The 18,694-nt window shown below is 41.3% G+C and overlaps 1 protein-coding gene and 1 long non-coding RNA gene across 2 annotated transcripts in view; one reads left to right on the top strand and one right to left on the bottom strand.

The window, feature by feature from the left end:
* Positions 1-8,632: 8,632 nt before the first annotated feature.
* The window catches only part of LGI1 (leucine rich glioma inactivated 1), a 31,291-nt gene continuing 21,229 nt past the window's right edge, over positions 8,633-18,694 (bottom strand). The window contains exons 5-8 of the mRNA XM_016220756.2: positions 15,836-15,907; positions 12,924-13,093; positions 12,452-12,616; positions 8,633-9,817 (exon numbers count right to left, since the gene is read on the bottom strand). Of these exons, the coding sequence (XP_016076242.1) occupies positions 8,982-9,817; positions 12,452-12,616; positions 12,924-13,093; positions 15,836-15,907 (1,243 nt within the window). The 3' untranslated portion in view covers positions 8,633-8,981. The remainder of the gene's footprint in view (positions 9,818-12,451; positions 12,617-12,923; positions 13,094-15,835; positions 15,908-18,694) is intronic.
* LOC107543296 (uncharacterized) overlaps positions 11,232-18,694 on the top strand; it is a 37,761-nt gene continuing 30,298 nt past the window's right edge. The window contains exon 1 of the long non-coding RNA XR_015715639.1: positions 11,232-11,401. This is a non-coding gene — a long non-coding RNA (uncharacterized LOC107543296). The remainder of the gene's footprint in view (positions 11,402-18,694) is intronic.

Here is an 18,694-nt window from a genome sequence, read left to right as displayed (position 1 = left end):
CAAATGCGTGTGTTTAAAAGTGGTCTGCACTTTGCCCTCACAAGAGTGTAAATATTGTAGTCATGAACATCTGGCTCATATCATTGGTGACTGCAGGGCATATTGGCCTCAGGTTAGGACAAGACAGCAAAATCCTCATCAAACTAACAGTGACATCTTCAAGATGACTGGGGTGGGGTGGAGAGGGAGCTTAGTCTCTTTTAATCTCCATTTTGGGGAAAACATCCCTTTAAAAAGTTACCTGGCCGGTGTGGCTCAGTTGGTTGAGCATCACCCCATGCATGGAGAGGTCACTGGTACAGTTCCCAGTCAGGGCACATGCCCGGGGTTGCTGGCTCAATACCCAGTAGGGGGCATGCAGGAGGCAGCCAGTTGATGGTTCTCCCTCATTGATGTTTCTCTCTCTCTCTTTCTCTCTTTTCCTCTCTCTTTCAAATCAGTAAAAACATTTTTAAAAATAAATTAAAAGTTATTCAAGTATTATATGAAATTATTTTCAAAATCAAGTAAAGGATTTCCAATAAAAATAGTGGCAGCCTGTGTGTACTTTGCCATGGCTCTCTTTTCCCCCGATGTAGTTACTTGGTAATGTCCCATATAGTGGCTAGTTCATCAATGCACACATCAGTGTGTAAAGATGATGATTTGGAACAGTGCTTTCAGTAGCATGAATAAGAAAGAAGTCTTTGTTATTTTAAACCAGTAATATTTGAGCACTACCAAAGTATTACCAAATAACCCAGCCTATCTCAACTGATACTATCAACGTAAATATAGTGGCCAGTTCCTAGGGCACTGATTTCAGACAGACCTGCGTTTGAATCCTGGCTCTGCTGTGGATTAGCAGCACGTTGTGGGTAGATGTCTGAATCTCTTTGAACCTCAGTTCCTTCTCTAGAACATAGTAGTAACAACAGTATCATTGCAAGCGTTGAATGACTGAGTACATGTAAAATATTCAGCAAGTGTCCTGCACATAGTAAGTGCTTAATAAATAGCTATTATTATTTCAGTCATTAACAGTGTTTTTGGCCTATTAAACAAAAGTGTGCAATGTAAATGGCCATGTAAAGATAGGCCATGTATGTGAGCCAGCAGGGTTTTTTAAGTAGAGAGAATACTGTCTTTTAGAAGATACAGAAAGGGGTTAAGTTCTTCAAGCTTTGTGATAAAAATAAGTGCACATATGACTATTTTGTGATAGTGGAGGTGAAGGGGTTTTTATATTTGGTCTTTTAAAATAGTATCTCTGCTGTTCACACTCCATTCAGCGAATAAGCCCTCTTTACTGAACCTTGGTGGATTCTGTGCTAAAAATAGTCTTTTCCCATTTGGTGTAGTGAAATGTCATATCCATTAAACACCAACATACCAAATGCTGCTGGCAGAACTTCAATGCAGCAAACCCAAGTTAACAGGAAATTGTGATCATCCTCAGCTTGTTCATATTTAACATGGCAACAGATTATTCTGAAGGATTATCTAAGTCTTAATTGTTATCTTAGAGCTATCTTAGAATTATGAAAATGAAGAACTCATGCGCTCCAACCAACCCAACTCATTTTTAAAGAAAGGAAATCATGGCACGGGGAGTGAAAGTGCCTTTTCAAGATTACAAAACTATAAAGGTGGTTTTATTGGGCCAGGATCTTCAGACTCCCAAGCTAATTTTGTTTCCTATTATAACAGAGAGTTACAGAATTTTCAGGGCTGAAAGGACCTTTAGGATGACCTAATCCAGTTCTAATATCTTACACAGAAAACTGAGGCCAAAAAACCCTCAAATGTCTTGTCCAGGGTAATACTTAAAGCTTGCATATTCCAGAGCTTTTGGCCAACTTTTGTTACCATAGTCTGGGTGCTCTTGACATTCTGCTGGTCAGTCCAGTGGTTATTTTGAGCAGGGGCCCCCAAAGCACACCAGACTCACCTAAGGGATGTTTAAAAGTAAAGTTTCCCAGGTCCCATTCTTTGAAGATTTTGTTTCAGTAGGTCTGAGGTGGGGTCTTAGGAATCTGTGTAGTTAGTTTGCTTTCAAGGTGATTCTGGGGGACCCCCAGATTGAGGAATCATTATGAACAGAAGTCAGTATTTCACGTTCTACTCTTTTTTGCTGAGATTGGCCTAGGATGATTTTCAGCTAATGGCTAGATACATGCTGGAAAGCTAAGTCAGGAAATGTCCTGGGCCACTTAAGGAGCTTCTAAGATTTTAATCTGCAAAGCCAAGCTCAAGGTGATTAGACCAAAGAGAGAGCTGTCCTTGCCAGATGGAGATTGCTAGGAAAGGGAAGCACATCCAGGGGAACAGAAAGTGATCTAAGAACTCTTGGCCTCATGTCCCAGGCATGGGTCACCACCAACTCAGAATTCATAGCTTCACTTCACTTGGCAGAACATCGTTTTGAAACAAAGGATATCAATTTAAATATCTTAAAACAGAATATTTGAGAGAACACCATTAGAAAATGTATATAGAAATTGTAAGAGTGAGTCATCATGAATAATAGACAAAGATGGGAGATTATATTTTGTTAAGTTTTGCAAAATAAGAGCTGGAAGGGCTTTTTAAAACCTTTTAGTGAAGGGATTCTAGACACCTCTGAGGGTGTGGTCGCTCCCTCAGTAGCTGACTTTCTAAGTAGAGGTTCTCATAGAGACCACACCTCTTGCTGATGACTGCTGTTTTTTTTCTGGTCCAGTAGTCTTTTCTTCTTTTAAATAGCACTCCAATTTTACTTTAGGGAATCACCCTTACCTCACTGCCATTCCACGTGGTTCTTATCCATGGGTTCCAAGGGTAGGCACATGACCCAAGATTGGCCAATCAGAGCCTTCTATCCTTTGCCAAAACAATTGCCTCAGGGACAGGCACTGGGCCATGAGCTTCAGCCCTGAACTTTTGCTAGAACTACTGCAAAAGAGGCACTGTGTTTCTAAACTGGTTGGAGCTGCTGGTGGATATCTGTCCACTGTGAAAGGAGAGACTGCCTTACAAAGAAGTCAATGTAGAGGAAAATAGAGTCAAGAACAGAGAAAGACAGATTCAGAAATAAACTAGTTTAGTTGGATTTCAGCAACTTACACCCAAAATGTCTCCTCACTTAATATGACTTTGCCGACAGACAGTGTGGTGAAATTGCTTCATTTTATCATTCAGGGATAATTGGCTTTTATTGACACAAAAGCCAGACAGACCTTTGAACATTTTTCACATATTCCCTCCACTGATACAAACATTGACCACATTTTAATAAGAGCAAGTTTTATGAAAGCACAGATAATTCCTAGGGGCTGAAGACCCTCAAGGTTTCTCAGTAAGAACACAGAACTCCTGCTACCTTCCATGCTGGAGCTGGGGATGCCGCTGGGGTGATCTGTTCCCGTCTCTCGGGCCACCCGTATGCCTTTCTCTTAGTGGGCTCAGCTGCCTCTGATGGCAGGATGACCTGGGTTTTTGTCGCACCTCTTCTAGAAGTCTACAGATAACCTCAGCTCTCACAGAGAAGGATGTGATGGTGCACAGGAGTCCTCTGCCTAACTTGATCCATGATTGCAGCTCCTACACAACAATACACCACCTTCTCAATATTCCCCAACTTAGCAGAATGGAGTGGTGAGATATAGGCTCCCAGGTCAGGCTTGCTGGCTGTGTGTACATCAGCAAGTTACTCATCTCCTCAATAAAATGTAAGGATTAATAGTAGCCTGTTCCTGGGACAGCTGGGAGACTTATATTAAATCTATGATCCTACTCTCTGACGATCATTATTCACCTTTTACAGAAGAAATTGATTAACTCGCCCAGGGTCGTAGAACTAGTAGGTAGCCACATTGAGATGCAAATCCAGGTCTGCCTGAGTCTAAAACACATGCTGTTAACCACTATGTCCCACTGCCCCAAAGAGAGAAATATTGTAGGCACCAGAAGGATAGATCTACGGGCAAGAAAACAGGAAAACATGGATCATGTTTCACTTCTCCTTTAGATCCCAATAGAACTTACTTTGCCTCATTTATTTATTTATTTAATGCTGCAAATAAGAAATTTAGAAATGAGTCCTAGTGGTGTGTAAATCCTTTAAGGGTAGGGAAAATTTGTTGCTCATTTTTGCTTTCTTTGTATCATCTACCATAATGCTTTGCACATAGTAGGTGTTAAACAAGCATTTCAATGAAATTGGGCTCATTGTGTCCATAGGTGTAAATATCAATCAGTAGCCTTTAGGCTACTGGGCACTCCAGGCTCCTGAGTGGGTATCCATCTGGCAGTTCACAGAGTACTGAATTATTAATATATATTTTGTCTTCAAGCATTTCATAGCATGGTGCCACTGCTGGACACTATCTGAATGAATCTTGACCTTGCTTCTTATCTAACTATATGACTGTACATAAGTTACTTAGCCTTTCTAAGATTCAGCTTTCTCATTTGTAAAACAATGCTATTATTATAAAATTACAGAGGATGGAATGATAATATAGATAAAGCACTTAGTATAGTGCCTGGCTCACAGTAAGTGAGCCTATTATAATAATAATATATATAAATTATTATATATAAATTGTTATAATTAAATTATAATAATTAAATTAAAATATTAAAGAATACTTCCATATTAAAGTGTTGGGGTTTTTAGAATTTTTAAGTATGTGTGGGAAGATAGGATCAAGAGACTGGAATGCAGAGGACAGCTGTCTTGGGGTCAGACACTGTCAAGACGACTGATTTCTGGGACACAGATTTGCTGGGAATTATTGTTAAAAGCTTCAGCTGGGGAAGATGCTCCCTCTGGGGATCTCTGAGTGGTGTTGACCATGGACGTGGATCCCTCTCTAGGGATAAAAATTTCAAAGGGCATAGACTTTCCGAAAGTGTTAGTATCAAGCTTCTTGCCCTTTGGGTCTCCATGGATTAATTAAATTGGTTCCCATTCTTTACTTCTGTGGACCAGGTTTTAGGTAGACCTGCAGTCTGTTTTAATAAGGATTTGCTCAGGAAATAAGTTGTGTCTCTCATCTTCCAGCCCAACCTGATTACCCTTGGGAAGCAGGATTGTAGTCAGGATTCTTTGTAGGGCTGAGAATTCACAGTAGGGGATGTGGCTGCTTCTCAGCTATGCAAACAGAAAGGCTGGAGCTGCTTAAAGCTATTTCATTTCCACCAACTTTATGGAATTTCTACAAAGTAGGACTGTTCTACAGGGTGGAAAGTGGGGTGGGATAGGAGAAAGAATCCCAGATGCCTAAGACATAGTCCTGACCTCAGGAATGTGTAACTTGGTGGAGAGATGGATATAACAACAACTAGCTATGATGCAAGGCAGAATGAATTATGAGCCTTGCTCATGGAAAAAGCAATGGGCTGAGAAAGCCAGAGAAAGGAGAAATGCCATTTAACTGTTTGGAGGAGAGGGACCATGATTTTTGAAAGTAGAAGAGTGGGGAGAGAGCATTGTAGGTGGCTGGAGCAGCCTGGGCACGGTAGCATGTGCTTAGGTAAATAGGGCTGGTCAAGTTGTGTGGGTAACTGGAGTGTGGGTGACGTGGAGGATGCCGGAGCGGGAGGAGAAGCTGGGCTAGATTTTGAATTCCACCTTCAAGACTTTCTAGGGCCATTGTAGGTCTTCCTGGGCTTGTGGTATCCCTGGATGCCCCACGCCCTTGATAGCAATCATATTAAAATGCATATACACCTAACTTTAAGGCTGATGTATAACGGTAAGAGCTGAGATGAATGAGTTGAGCTCTCATTGACTAGTTTAGTGTGCCTGTCGATGTAGTCCTAGGACCAGTGCCAGTCTAGGAAAAGTTTAGAATCAGCTTGGGATGAGATAAGTACAGAACTTGAGAGAAAACATTTAGAAACTTTAATAGCAGTTTGACATGGCCACAGTAGCCAAGCCCAGCTTCTGGATTGAACACCTGGATCAGGAGTTCACTCCAGGTCCAATCATCTGTGGCCGGAGAGTAATACAGTATAAGGTAGATGAGGGTTACAGGGAGAGAGGGCAACTCACAGAAAAGACTGGTCCAGTGGGCCCTACCTTCTGTTCTTCTCAGTGTTTTAAAACTTTATTTTCTCAGTCAGCCTCCTCACTTCTCACCTTGCTCCCCACCCACAATCCCGTTTGAAATGAAAGGGGAGGTTCTGAAAGGTGGCACCATGGTATGGACCAAGGACTGGACCAAGTGTTCGGAGACCCGGATTGTGGCCTATCTCACCCCACTTGCTTCACATCTCTGCGTCTGAGATTTAAGGTTAATTAGAGAGGTGGTTTGCTAACATGAATAGTCAGTGCTCCTAGGAAAACGGCAGAATCGAAGTCTTTCATCTCTGCATCCCTGAACTCAGCACAGTGCCTGGCCCAGAGCAAGAACACTGATAACGTATTGAAAACAGGAGAGAGCCTTTAAAAATAAAATGACAGTGGATCACATTAAGGCAGTAAAGACAGAGTATGACCCAAACACATGCAGTATTATGGGCGTGGAACCCGCTAGCACTTGGCGAGTGCTGATTTGTGCCAGTTCTGTGTTAAGCATAGGTGCTATTCCCGTACTGCTGGGCTGTGACAAAGCACCCCAAAACTTAGCTGTTTAAAACAACCATTTTATTATGCATATAGATTCTATGGGTCAGGAACTTGGGCAGGGGATCATGGGGATGGCTTGTCTCTGCTCCGTAATGTCCAGGGCCACAGTTGGGAAAATTTGATGGTTGGTGACGACTTGACAGCTGGGAGCTAAAATCCCCCGGAGACATCCCTCACAGGACTGGTGCTGGATGCTGGCTGTTTGCTGGGACCTCAGCTGAGGTTGTCGACCAAAGCCCAGGCTTCCTCACAGAATGGTGGCTTCAGGCTACTAGGACTTCTGACGTGGCAGTTCAGGTTCACAAGGCAAAAGCTTCTTCGTTTGATAACCCAGCCCCCAAAGTCAACCGGCATCTTTTCCTCCGCATTCTATTGGTCACAGGCCCATCCAGGTTTAAGAACAGGGAATTGGGCACCACCTCTTGATGGGGTGAGGGCAAGGCTCTCCTAGGGCATCTGGGATGGGAGATGCAGTTACGCTGTATTTCACAAGCTCAATCCACCGCGTGCGCATTAACTCTTCCACTGTCCTTGGAGGAGGTATTACTGTCTAGTTGCAGATGAAGACACTGAGGCTCAGGGAAGTTAAGTAACTTGTCTGCGGTCAAAGACAGCACATGGCAGCCCTGTCTCTACAAAGCAGGTGCTCTCCAACAGCATATATGCTGCCTGTAGGAAATGGGGACTGAGAAAAGGAAGACACTTGAAGGCCAGTTCTCCCTGCGTAGGGTCGGGAGTGGGTAAGCCCCCCGCCCCCAAGCCTGATGTCAGAGTTGGTATCCTCTCCAGGCTGTGAAGGAGTCGGGTTCCTGTGCGTAACTCCCCAAGGTGTTGCTTCCGGGAGGCTATTGTGATTGTGTGTACCTTTGATGCCTCGAGTTTGCCAGATGTGTGCTGGCAGAGGGGTTGCCATCCTCCCCCTCCCGGCTTCCCACAGTTGTTCTGTCAGAGACTCTGGGGAAAAATGGTCTGGAAAGCGCCGATCCTTTCCATAAAGGCAGCATGCAGAGCCGAGTGCCAGGAATATCTTCTGGGTCATGATCCCCTTTTGAGCTCATCTCTTCCCTTATGTTCAGACAAGGACTCCTTCTTCCAGGAGGGCATCTCTGATGCTCTCATGATACTTACAATTCGAACGTCCAGATGATACCTGGCACTTACTGCTTGCTCTGTTATGTTCTAACCCCCAAGGCATCTTCTCGGGCCCCAGAGGGCAAGGGCCCTGTCTTATTCTGCTTCAGTTCTCCCTCCACCACAGGAGTGATACTTTGTTCTTATTAGGTAGATACTTAATAAATACTGATTGATTAGATCAAAGGGCCTCATAAAGTTTATGATTATAACAGGAGGACACATGTGCACCTTTGAAAGCAGTTTTGAGGGCCTAAAGAGTGCACAGGCATTGTGCTAGGTGCTAATGACCCTTGTGATCCAGGAGCAGCTGTTGAGAAAATCAAATATGACCCTTCTGGCACTCTGCAGCATGAGAATAATGTATCAAAATGGGTGTCTAGAAGTAAAGTATCCTTGGGGAGACCAAGAGGCCTTCATTTCAGGTATATCTGAGGCAAGTGCTATAAGGTTACAATGCTGCCTGATGACTCTAGAGTCAGATATTTAGAAAATCCCTGAATAGGGTTTTTAAAATCCAAAGTCCTGGCTTTAGCTTCTCCCATAAGTTGTTTGAATGATCACTGTGGCTGGAGCTATTGGACAGGAAAGGATGTATCTTACTCTTTTCTATTTCAAACTAGTCTTCATGTAATAAGCAAATTTCTCTACCTTTCTTTTAATTTGCCACCACTTTACCTCAAAGTATTCCTAAAAGCCACAACCTTTGGAAACACCTTTGAATGTTCAAAATCAGCTGATAAACCTGCTCATAAATTATGAGTGATCAATATCAGTGTTTCACCTTCACTCATTCATAACATAAACTCTTGATTCAAATATAACCTTATTGTATAGAACTATTTCCTTAACAACATCACCATCACCAAGGAAAAACTCCCTTAAATAATTACCTTGTGATATGAAAGAAAATGTAAACATTTTATTTGGCAGTTGTTCCTGAACACATGAATAAATAAATGGAAAAGTACATATTAATATTTCTTTTTGGAGCAACAGATACCATTCAATGCTTATTTACACATCTTCACTGCAAAGAACAGTTACACAATTCAATTTTCTCATATAAAAGGTAACTCCCCACACCACTGGACTGGACAGTTAAAGATGGAGATACTGGTAGTGCTTGGGCCTAGCAGTCTCAATGTTTGAAAGGCATTCATTTGCAAGTGTGATAAGAAGAGTCATCATGCATTGAGTTCATCCGGACCATGTACTGTAGAAAGTTTCTGATGGCAGCCACAGAATTTGTGTGTCATGCGCTTAAATCAACTATGACATGTTTGTAAATCTGTGTATTCCCCTTAAAACTGGAAGCAAAAAGAAAGTTACGTTTATTAATAGACACATGTGTGAATGATCTTGGTGCCTGAACATTTAATTCCTGAAATTTCACAAATTTGGCTTTCTCTGCATCCCAGTTATACACTTGAGTGAAAGAATAATCACTTCCAAGAATTGCATATTGATAGTTATTTATCTGAAGAGGCTGGAACACCATAGATCCTCGTGACGGCATCCTCTGGATATCCTGAAAGGAGGAGCCTCCCCATTTCATTACTTTGGAATCACCAATGAATCTTGTCAAGCAAATGTACACGTCGCCTTTCACTGAGAAGTGCTTTACCGCATATACATCCTCCATGTTAGGGATGTCAGTTTGGTTAGTGAATAATTGTGTCGCTTTGTTCCACTGATAAATTACAGGACGCTGGGAACTACTGGACAGGATTAAATGAGGCGTTCTGAGTGCCTGAGGTGTTCTGGCTACTTCTAGATATTCCACATCAGTGTCCCTGTACCACGCATGTAAGGATTGATGGGAGTAGAATCCATTTCCATTCCATTTGTAAATGGTAGTAAAACCAGCTTTTGAACTGTCAGCAACAACAAAGTACCAGTTGTTTTCAATCTTGAATGTTTCAATGTCATTGGGTTTTCGGATTTTGAGAATTTCTATATCCTGGATTTTTATGAATTTATTCGCAAAACTGTCTCGCTTATAGATGTGAGAGCCACCAAACAGCTGGGCCACAATAACATAGAGCTGAGTTTCAATGACTATAGGCTTGCATACTACAGTGGACGTGCCTGGGAAAAGACAAATGAGAGATTAGTGGGATGGTCATCCTCTTTTGGAGCATGCAAACGTTGTCATATCACATCCAACCTGCACTAGATGTTCAGAACTCATGGCTATAGCCTGAGTTTTTTTCTCTCATTTCTTGAAGAGAGAAAGTATTGCTTTCCCTAACACATCATGAGCTAATCTTTGTAATTGTAGGGAAAATGGCCAATTATTGAGCACCTACTATGTGCTTTGCCAAATCATCTCATTAAAATTTCCCAAAAGGTTAAATGATAAATATTATTATCTTCCCTTTTGCAGATGAGCAGGCTGAAGCTCAGAGAGGTTTAGTGCTGCTAGGAGAAGGCAGAGTTAGGATTCAAACCCCAGCCTACCAGCATTGCTACGGGGTGGACAGTTAGGTGTTCCAGGGCTTCCATCTTGGGCTTGGATCCTACAAGGTTCTAGAAGTTTTGAGTGGTGGTCTAGGCAGCCCACAGCTCTACCTGTAATTGGCTTGCTCTAAGGGTGAACTGCTTCTTGCTCTAGAATAACCTGACTTTCCCCTGAGAAAGGAAACCGATACTACTTATCATTTTTTTGAACCTTCAGGTCACTGGGGGCAGGAGACAGGAGAAGGAAGAGGGGTACATAGACAATGCTCATGAATGTTACTTTGGGAAATCTCAGAGAACACCATGAGGTCTGTCAGTGGCCTAGCTCAGTATCCTTTTATTAATAGGTTCTGATCTCCTAGGCGGAGCTTGACTTTGGGAAATCTAAAGAGACAGGGCAAATCAAGGCCCCAGGCCTTTTCTGACTGCAGCTTAGGGGGCTCTGGGGCAATAAGTTCTTCATCAACTTTTTCTACTAATTGGCTCCATCTCTAGGCAAAATTATTTTATTTGTGACTCTTCAGGACTCAACTGATTGTGTGACCTTGGAAAAATTACTTAACTTCTCTGGGATTCAGTTTTCTCTTCTGTACAAAGAAAGTTGGGACTAGATCAGGGATGGCCACTAGATTCCAACTATGTACCCATGTTGATTGACTGGTGATAATAGTGACTGCCTGGATAGTGTTGAGAAAGATTCTGTGGCCATGTCTGCCTGGAGAGTGCTGAGGAGGATTCTGTGGCCATGCCTGTACTCTGCAAGAAAGAGCACCACAGTAGATTAGCAATGTCTGTTTGGGGATGAGGGAAGGGATGGTGACCGCATATATTACATCTATTTGTCATTTTTTACTAGATGATACATTCTTTTTTTTTTTTTTTTTAAAGCATCATTCCCAGGGGAAGTGCTTGTTGTTGTTTTGTTTTTTTAAAAAAAATATATATCTTTATTGATTTCAGAGAGAGGAAAGGAGAGGGAGAGAGAGAGATAGAAACATCAATGATGAGGGAGTCATTGATCGAGCCCGCAACCAGGCATGTGCTCTGACCGGGAATCGAACCCCGATCACCTGGATCCCAGGTCGAAGCTCAACCTCTGAGCCACGCCCGGCAGGGCTAGATGACACATTCTGAAGTCTGCAAATACATGATTCATTTCTTTCAAGTGCTCATCTAAAGATTCATTCAAAACAATTGATGGACTGTGCACAGGTAAGGAGAGCCTGGTTTTAGACTACACAAAGCCCTGCTGTAATCCATTGGAAAACAAGGGGGGGTGGGCTTAGGGAGAAAGGGAAGCATAGTCTTTCTCCTTGAGAAAGAAGGAAGATTCTAGAAGGGCCTCAGTTTGGAGGGGATTCCTTCATCTGGGCTCCTCACTCTCAAGCAAGCCCCAGACCTGTATTGATCCTTTGAGCGATGGGGCTGATGACCACCAACAAAATCTAATTATCACCTCTCAGTCTTGTCTAGGAGCTTTTAGGAGCAGATTTAAAGGTGTTAGAAGCTAAAGCTGATGTAAATATTACAGAGGGTGCCCCATGTTCTAATTTATGACTTAAAAAAATTTTAAGTTGTTGAAGTGAGAAAGGAGCCTAAGAGATCACCTGAGTAAAAGTTTTCATGGAAAAGAAAAAAAGGGGTTTCCATGGTCCAATTAAATGCAAAAAATACTAGAAAGAGGCTTGTTTTTTTCACTGCAGGACTCCTCAGAGCCTCTAAGATATATTATTATGAATCTCCAGGAGGGAGTTATGGTTCACAGATTTATTGGACCACAGAACCCTTTTTGTCACAAGCATACATTAACATTTTGCAGAAGTGATATTTGTGCAACAAAGTTTGAGACTCACTGATCTAAAATAACCTCCTTATTTTAAAGTTAAGAAAAAGAGGGGCCCAGTGAGAGTGAGTGGCGGCTTACCTAGTCAGTTTGTGGCAGAACCTGGGTTAGAACTCCAATACATTTTCTTTGAGGAAAAATCATCCACCTTTTATTGTATATTTACTAAGCTAGGTCCTATGCTAAGTTTCTTGAATATGTACTTGCATTATCTTTGACAACATGTGAGCTAGGTATTATTATTCCAGTTTTACAAGTGAGGAAATTAAGGTTTAGGGAACAATTCTGGGTCACTTAGTACATGGTAGAGATGGGATTCAAAATGTCTCTAAGGTTGCCCGATATCACTCATCTTTTCCTGTTGCCCTTGGCCCAAGCAGCTTAACTTTCCACTCAAACTATGGTTAGGATTCTCATACCTGTAATGTTGTCATAATTCCGGAAGGTCTTTTCTACATGGTCCCATTCAAGGAAAATGCATTTTCCAGTAAAAGGCTGAGCGATGACTACATACTCATCGTTCATATAAGAAAAAGTGTCTATGGACAGTGATTGATAAGGCAGGTCTTGAGACTTTGCAAATTCTGCAGAAATAGGAAGTCACGATGAGTAACTGTGCTAGTCTATGTGTGCTAATGTTTCTGAGTAACTGTGCTAATGATCTGTGTGCTAGATCTCAAATGTCCATAACAAATGCATTTATTTTAGAAAAACAGTAAAATGGCAATTTTTCTTTGCTTTTAAACACATGAAGTTTTAATAGTTTATAATATTTTAAAAATTAAATTGCTTAGTTGGTTTTTGAGATATAAAAAATATCAGTTCCTGCACACACAAAAAATGTAGCCCTTCTTTGAATGTTATGAGGTGGAATAAATTGGAATATATTACCTGTAATGATGCAATCAAAATCTTTGGAGGAGAGACTATTGATTTTGCGCTTCTTGTATTCTGGGGGGCCTTCGCAGTAGATGTCTTCTACAGTTGCATTGGTGTGGCCTAGCCATTCCACCAGCCACTTCAGTTTACAGTCACAATTAAATGAATTCCCTCGTAGGTCCCTGAAAGACAAACTTCAGCTGTTTTTGCTCTATGAGGGTCCTACCTTCACAAGTATGACTTCTATTTCAGCAATTAATATGTGCAAAATGCCCCATAATCTACCTTGAACCTCACTGATCCACTCTGGGCTCAGAGTTACCACAGTGTACCCTTGCAGGCCACCCCAGTCAAAGGAACCTCATAATTCACTCCTTCTTGGATTCAAAGGCAGCTGGTCTAGAGCTGTGCTGTCCATAGAAATATAATGTGAAACACATATGTAATTTAAAATTTTCTATAGGCACATTAAAAAAGTAAAAAGAGCCCAGCCAGTGTGGCTCAGTGGACCATGCACCAAGAGGTAGCTAGTTCGATTCCAGGTCAGGGCACATGCCTGGGTTGGGGGCATGCAGGAGGCAGCCGATCAATGTCTCTCTATCATTGATGTTTCCATCTCTCTCTCCCTCTTTCTTCCTCTCTCTCAAAAAATAAAAAATAAAAAACCCCAATAAAAACATATTTAAAAAAACTAACTAAATAAATATATAAGTAAAAAGAGACAGGTGGAATTAATTTTAGTAGTATATTTTATTTAGCCCAATACATACAAAATATTATCATTTTGATGTGTAGTCATTATAAAAATTATTAATAAAATATTTTACATTCTTTTTTTATATTAAGTCTTTGAAGTCTAATGTGTATTTTTATATTTAGAGCATATCTCAATTTGGATGCTAAATTTTCATCAGAAATATCTGATCTGTTCTCAAATTTAATAAAATTTCCAGTTAAAAAAAAAAATAGATTCATGCACCCAAGCTGTTACAAACAGACTTAAAAGCTTTCCAATAATTGAACCAAGAATCAGTTTTTAAATTTAAATTTTGTTTATAAAAATTAAGTAAAATTTACAAGTCAGTTTCTCAATTACAATAAGAACACATTTCAAGTGCTCAGTGACCACACGTGTGGCTACCATATTAGACAGCTCAGGTCTAGAGGAAAGTATATAGTGGTGATTGTATCATATTTAATTAAATCGAGTGAGCTATTTGCTTTTCTTCTTCCTCATAGACATAATTAATCCTGACCTAATTTCATGGTCTACAAATTCAATTTTAAGAGGAAATGACTTTGACACAGCAGAGGTAACACAGACATGCAACAGCTCATGTTCATAATACACTATACAGCTAGCTAGTTTAAATTTCCACATATGATCCAAACTCACCAAGTTCTGTTTATTTGCATTGCTCTTGTTCATAAGTTCCATCTCCTTCCTAAAACCCTTCTTCATCACACAGAATTCCTATAAGTATTGCCTACTCTTCACACAGCACATAAATAATTTTTAAGTGTTGAAGCTTTAAAAATTTTTTAGGGAACACAGTCAAGAAATCCACTAAAAGGCAAGTTGGCATAATCCTATACTTCTTAGATAGATAATTCTTGATTTGGGTGTATCCAAGTAGGCCCAAGAGGCCAAACCCATTATGGGATTCCCTGGAGAGACTGAGACAATTTCAAATGGGTTTATTTTATTTTTTGTTAGTGCGAGGTACAGGCTGATAGAAGGATAAGTCAGAGGGTCCCCAAATAAGTTGTATCCTGAAGTTGACCATGGAGTGTCATCTAACTTCTAAGACATTCATCAGTACTGACCTCATCTCCCAAGAATATTGTGACCCAAAATACTGTGTCAGCTTTTCTGGGCTATTGTTAACCAGAGCAGATAACTGTGCTCTGTTGGAGACTTTCTTGGAAGTGTCCTGATCCTGGCACTCTCTTGGAAATAAACCATCATTCAGGAATTGGGGTAATAGGCATGGAGGAGGGGCCGGGGGAATACTACAAGGAACAAAGGAAGTTTTTCATTAGCTTACTGATTTGAATAAAGTTAAATACTGGGTTTAGGAGAAAACCCAACTGAGATTTTTTGATTTTGGAGAAAAGTTGTTTTGAATAGTTTATAGCAAAGTACCTGAATAATAAGAAATCTTTTGTTTTCATATAGCCTTTCATTTGTTCCTGTGTTCTACCTTATGGCATTTAAATACCTTTCTCATATTCTGGAAGGCACTTGATGAAGCTAAATTGCTTCTGAGAGCCTTAGGCATATATTACTTGCTCTGCTTACAGCAAAATATACAAATTCCTTACAAAGATCTTTCACTCTGAGGCTTAAAAGTCAAAGTTTGAAAGCTCTTTTGTTTGAAAAAGGGTCAAAAATAATTAAGTTCATTCCCTTCCTGGGGCTTAAGCCAAATTCCTGGGGATTAAGCCTAGAGTTGTTGTTCAGTCTAATGAGAGAAAAGGCAAACTTTCCTCCCTTCCCCCACTTCCTGCTCCATTTCTGTTGACTGACCAACCCTGGGTGTAACCTTTCATCTTTACTCAGTCAGTTTCCCAGACTCCTTTATGTTTTTCCTTTGTAGTCCCATTTCCTGGACCTCATGGGAAAAACAGCATCTAGAGATTCCTATCTAGGCCCCCTCTTCCCACCCCGTCAAAGTCCCTTATCATCACTCCTCTCCATGTAGACACACACTTTGTCAAAGGAATGTCTGGGCATTATATTTTCGTAATTTCAGTGATAAATACCATACAAGACAAACATTAGTCCAAATGAATTTAAAAGTCAAGCCAACTTAAATTCTAAAATTCTAATTTAATTTTAAAGCCAATTAAAAAATTTAATTATCAATACCAGGCTTCTTTGTTAACTATTGCAAATTAGTTAATCAATCAGGTCCTCTTACACATTTGTTAAAGAATCCAGGCCTTTGAAAATATCTTTTGGGAGTGTCTGGAGATTGTTGTTTGCAAGGCTCCTGGGAGGAAAGAAAAAGAGTAAACTGTAGTCATAAACTAAATAAATGTATTTTATAATAAAGCTTAGTTATGAGTCCCTTTTGTTCTTCCCAGACTATACTAAATTACTTGCCATGCTCCTTCTAAGATACTAATTAGCCTCCTGCGATTGTATTTTCAATTCCTGGCTTACTTTCTTCTCAACACTCACTCAGTGGCACATCATGTGTCGGTGGTTACCGCCCTCCCCCAAATACCAGCAAAAATCATGTTTGGGAATTGATCTTTCTGTTTAGAACAGATGAGAGATTCACACTCTCAGACACTCAGTCCAGGGGATCTCACAGATAGTGACTAAACCTGTGATAGCGTGCATCCCCAAATGCCCTCTCCCCTCCCCCACAGGCTGCCCCTTCTCTTCCCTCCCTCCTCACTTGCTCCAGAGGCAGCTAAACGTCCAGCTGACAGAGCCAACAGTCCAGAGTTTGGGGGCCCGTCTAACCTATCCCTTCACCTGTACACTCTTTCTTCTTTCCAAAGTATATGCCTCCTTTTTCTACGTTGTTTCCCTTTCAGTTCCATTCATTCCACCTAAGAAAACAACTTTCTTACAAATACCCACCATCCGTCCACCGACCCTCTTTAATCATTTCCTTCCCCTTTCTTCCAGTTCTTGCCGTATTAGCACAGGAACTGTTTTCTCTTTCTCCTTCCGTTTGTTCTCCCTGGATCACTAGAATGATTCTAATTAAGGCCAAAGAGTAGGAAATAGTCCTGATAATATCCAGGGAAGGGAAATGTGTCCATATTGCAGATGCTGTCTGATGGGGAAGGGATCTAGGTACTGGTAATTTTCTATTTTTTAATTATCATTGTACATATTCATGTTTTATATACTTTTCTTAGGAGTGTTTTTTCCCACAATAAAAATAAAAAGTAAAACAAAAAAGCGTATGCTGTCAGCCTCCAAAACCCTTGAAAATTTAAATTGTCTTTAAAAACGCTCTCAAAAGTCTTCTATGTCTTCCACCTCCTCTAATTAATATGAGATTTCTCAAGTGTAAACATTCAGGACATTTAAAACCCATTTTTAAGTTAATTACGTTGTTTTTCTGAGTTTTGGAAATTACAACTAGATTGGAAAACTTTTTCAATGAACCTTGGCACATAAGAATGGGAACTGAGTCAGAATGTTCCCGTCTCAGTGACAGTCTGTTTTGTGAGGAAGGGCAGGGATTTGGAGTCATTCTGAGCTTGGTTTGAATTCTGAGGCCACTGGTTCCTGGTTGTGTGATTTTAGTTATGCGTCTTCTCTGAGACTCAATCTTTTCATTTTCAAGTGGAAGAATAATACTTCATGCCATAGGTTGTTAGAAAAAGTAAATGAGATTACTCAGGATGGACTCTTGCTTTTGGACTACGTTCAAAGGGCAGCTGGGAGGAGGAAGGGAGGGAAAGAAGGAAACGGGCTTCTGCTTGTCCACTGCCCAAGAAACAGCACTGAGGAAACTGACCATCCTAATAACTGCTAAGACTGTCCACCTACGTATGCAGTACTAATAAAATGCTGCCAGAGAAGACTATTCAAGAGGATGTGTCCGTAACTCACCTTACTGCTTAGTGGTTGAAAGAAGAGATTTCCTGATGGTTTAGACCAGTCCAGACTCACTCCCAAGTTTGTGTCTTAATTTATTATCTGGCACAATGTGTGTTAAAGTTCTCATGCTAACTTCTCCTCAGTGGACATCCTCCCCCAGAAGCCAGCACACACTGCAGTTGGCTGCAGGGCACGAGCTTGGAGGAGGCTGGGTCATAGGACAGTGGGCATGAAATGATGAAACAGCAAGTCCTGAATTACTGCTGCCAGTAGGGCTGCATAGGAAGAGGCACTCTGTTTGCCATGCTGCCCAAGGCGGTTCTTTTAAGCAATGGGGGATCTAGGAGTTCCATTTCCCACCCAGAGGAGCAGAGCTCTAGGCCTCACGTACCCCCGTGAAGGCTGCCCACAGAAGCAGCTGGTGAGATGGTCGGAGATAGAGACTTGGAGCTTGGGGCTTCGGGAGTAGAGAGATGGGAATTTTTCATGACAAGATGGACTTATGACCAGCGGATTTGGGAAATGGGGCTGATGAAGACAGGCTAGACTGATGGGCTCTAAAATGAGGCATTGTGCTTCTAGAGGACATCTTGTGACTAGAAGGCTCTCACCCAAGGAACCAGAGGGTGGAGGAGACAGCGCAGTATGAGGGGTGCCAGAGGGGAGAACGGTGGATGGATTTACTGCACTCAGTCAAACCCCTTCCTTGTTCCATCATTAAAATTCAATTAAACACTGACTCAATGGACTGTTTCTCAAGGAGATAGGATGGAGCTTCATGTCAGGTTTTGAGGGGTAGGCACGAGAAGCCTGCCTGAACTTATAAAAGAAGCAGAAACAGGAGGAAGAAAGACTCAGAAATGAGAAGGAGGCTTCTGGATGCCCAATGAATTGGAGTTTAGACAGCTTTCCTATGTCTCTTGGAGGCCTCAGTGGCATTGGGTTACATTTGGAAAAGAAGAAAGCAGGCAGCAGGGACGTGGGCCGAGATTGTCTTAGGAAAGGAATGCTGAAAGAGCCTGGGAATTACTCTGCAAAAAATGTAACAGGGCCCTGATATAAAGCAACCTCTGGTACATGTTGATAGGTACTTGGTGAAGGGTGCACTGGACACGTAGAAAGGGATCATCAGAGCCTGCAAAGTTAAGAAAAGGAATGTGAAATGCCCCCACACATATATTTGCTGTGACCGGTTCCCAAGGAAAGAGAA

This window comes from Miniopterus natalensis, chromosome 14 (assembly GCF_054644295.1).
Source record: "Miniopterus natalensis isolate mMinNat1 chromosome 14, mMinNat1.hap1, whole genome shotgun sequence".
Classification (NCBI taxonomy): domain Eukaryota; kingdom Metazoa; phylum Chordata; class Mammalia; order Chiroptera; family Miniopteridae; genus Miniopterus; species Miniopterus natalensis.
Note: the sequence above shows the minus strand (reverse complement) of the source record. Positions and strands in the feature narration are given on the sequence as shown.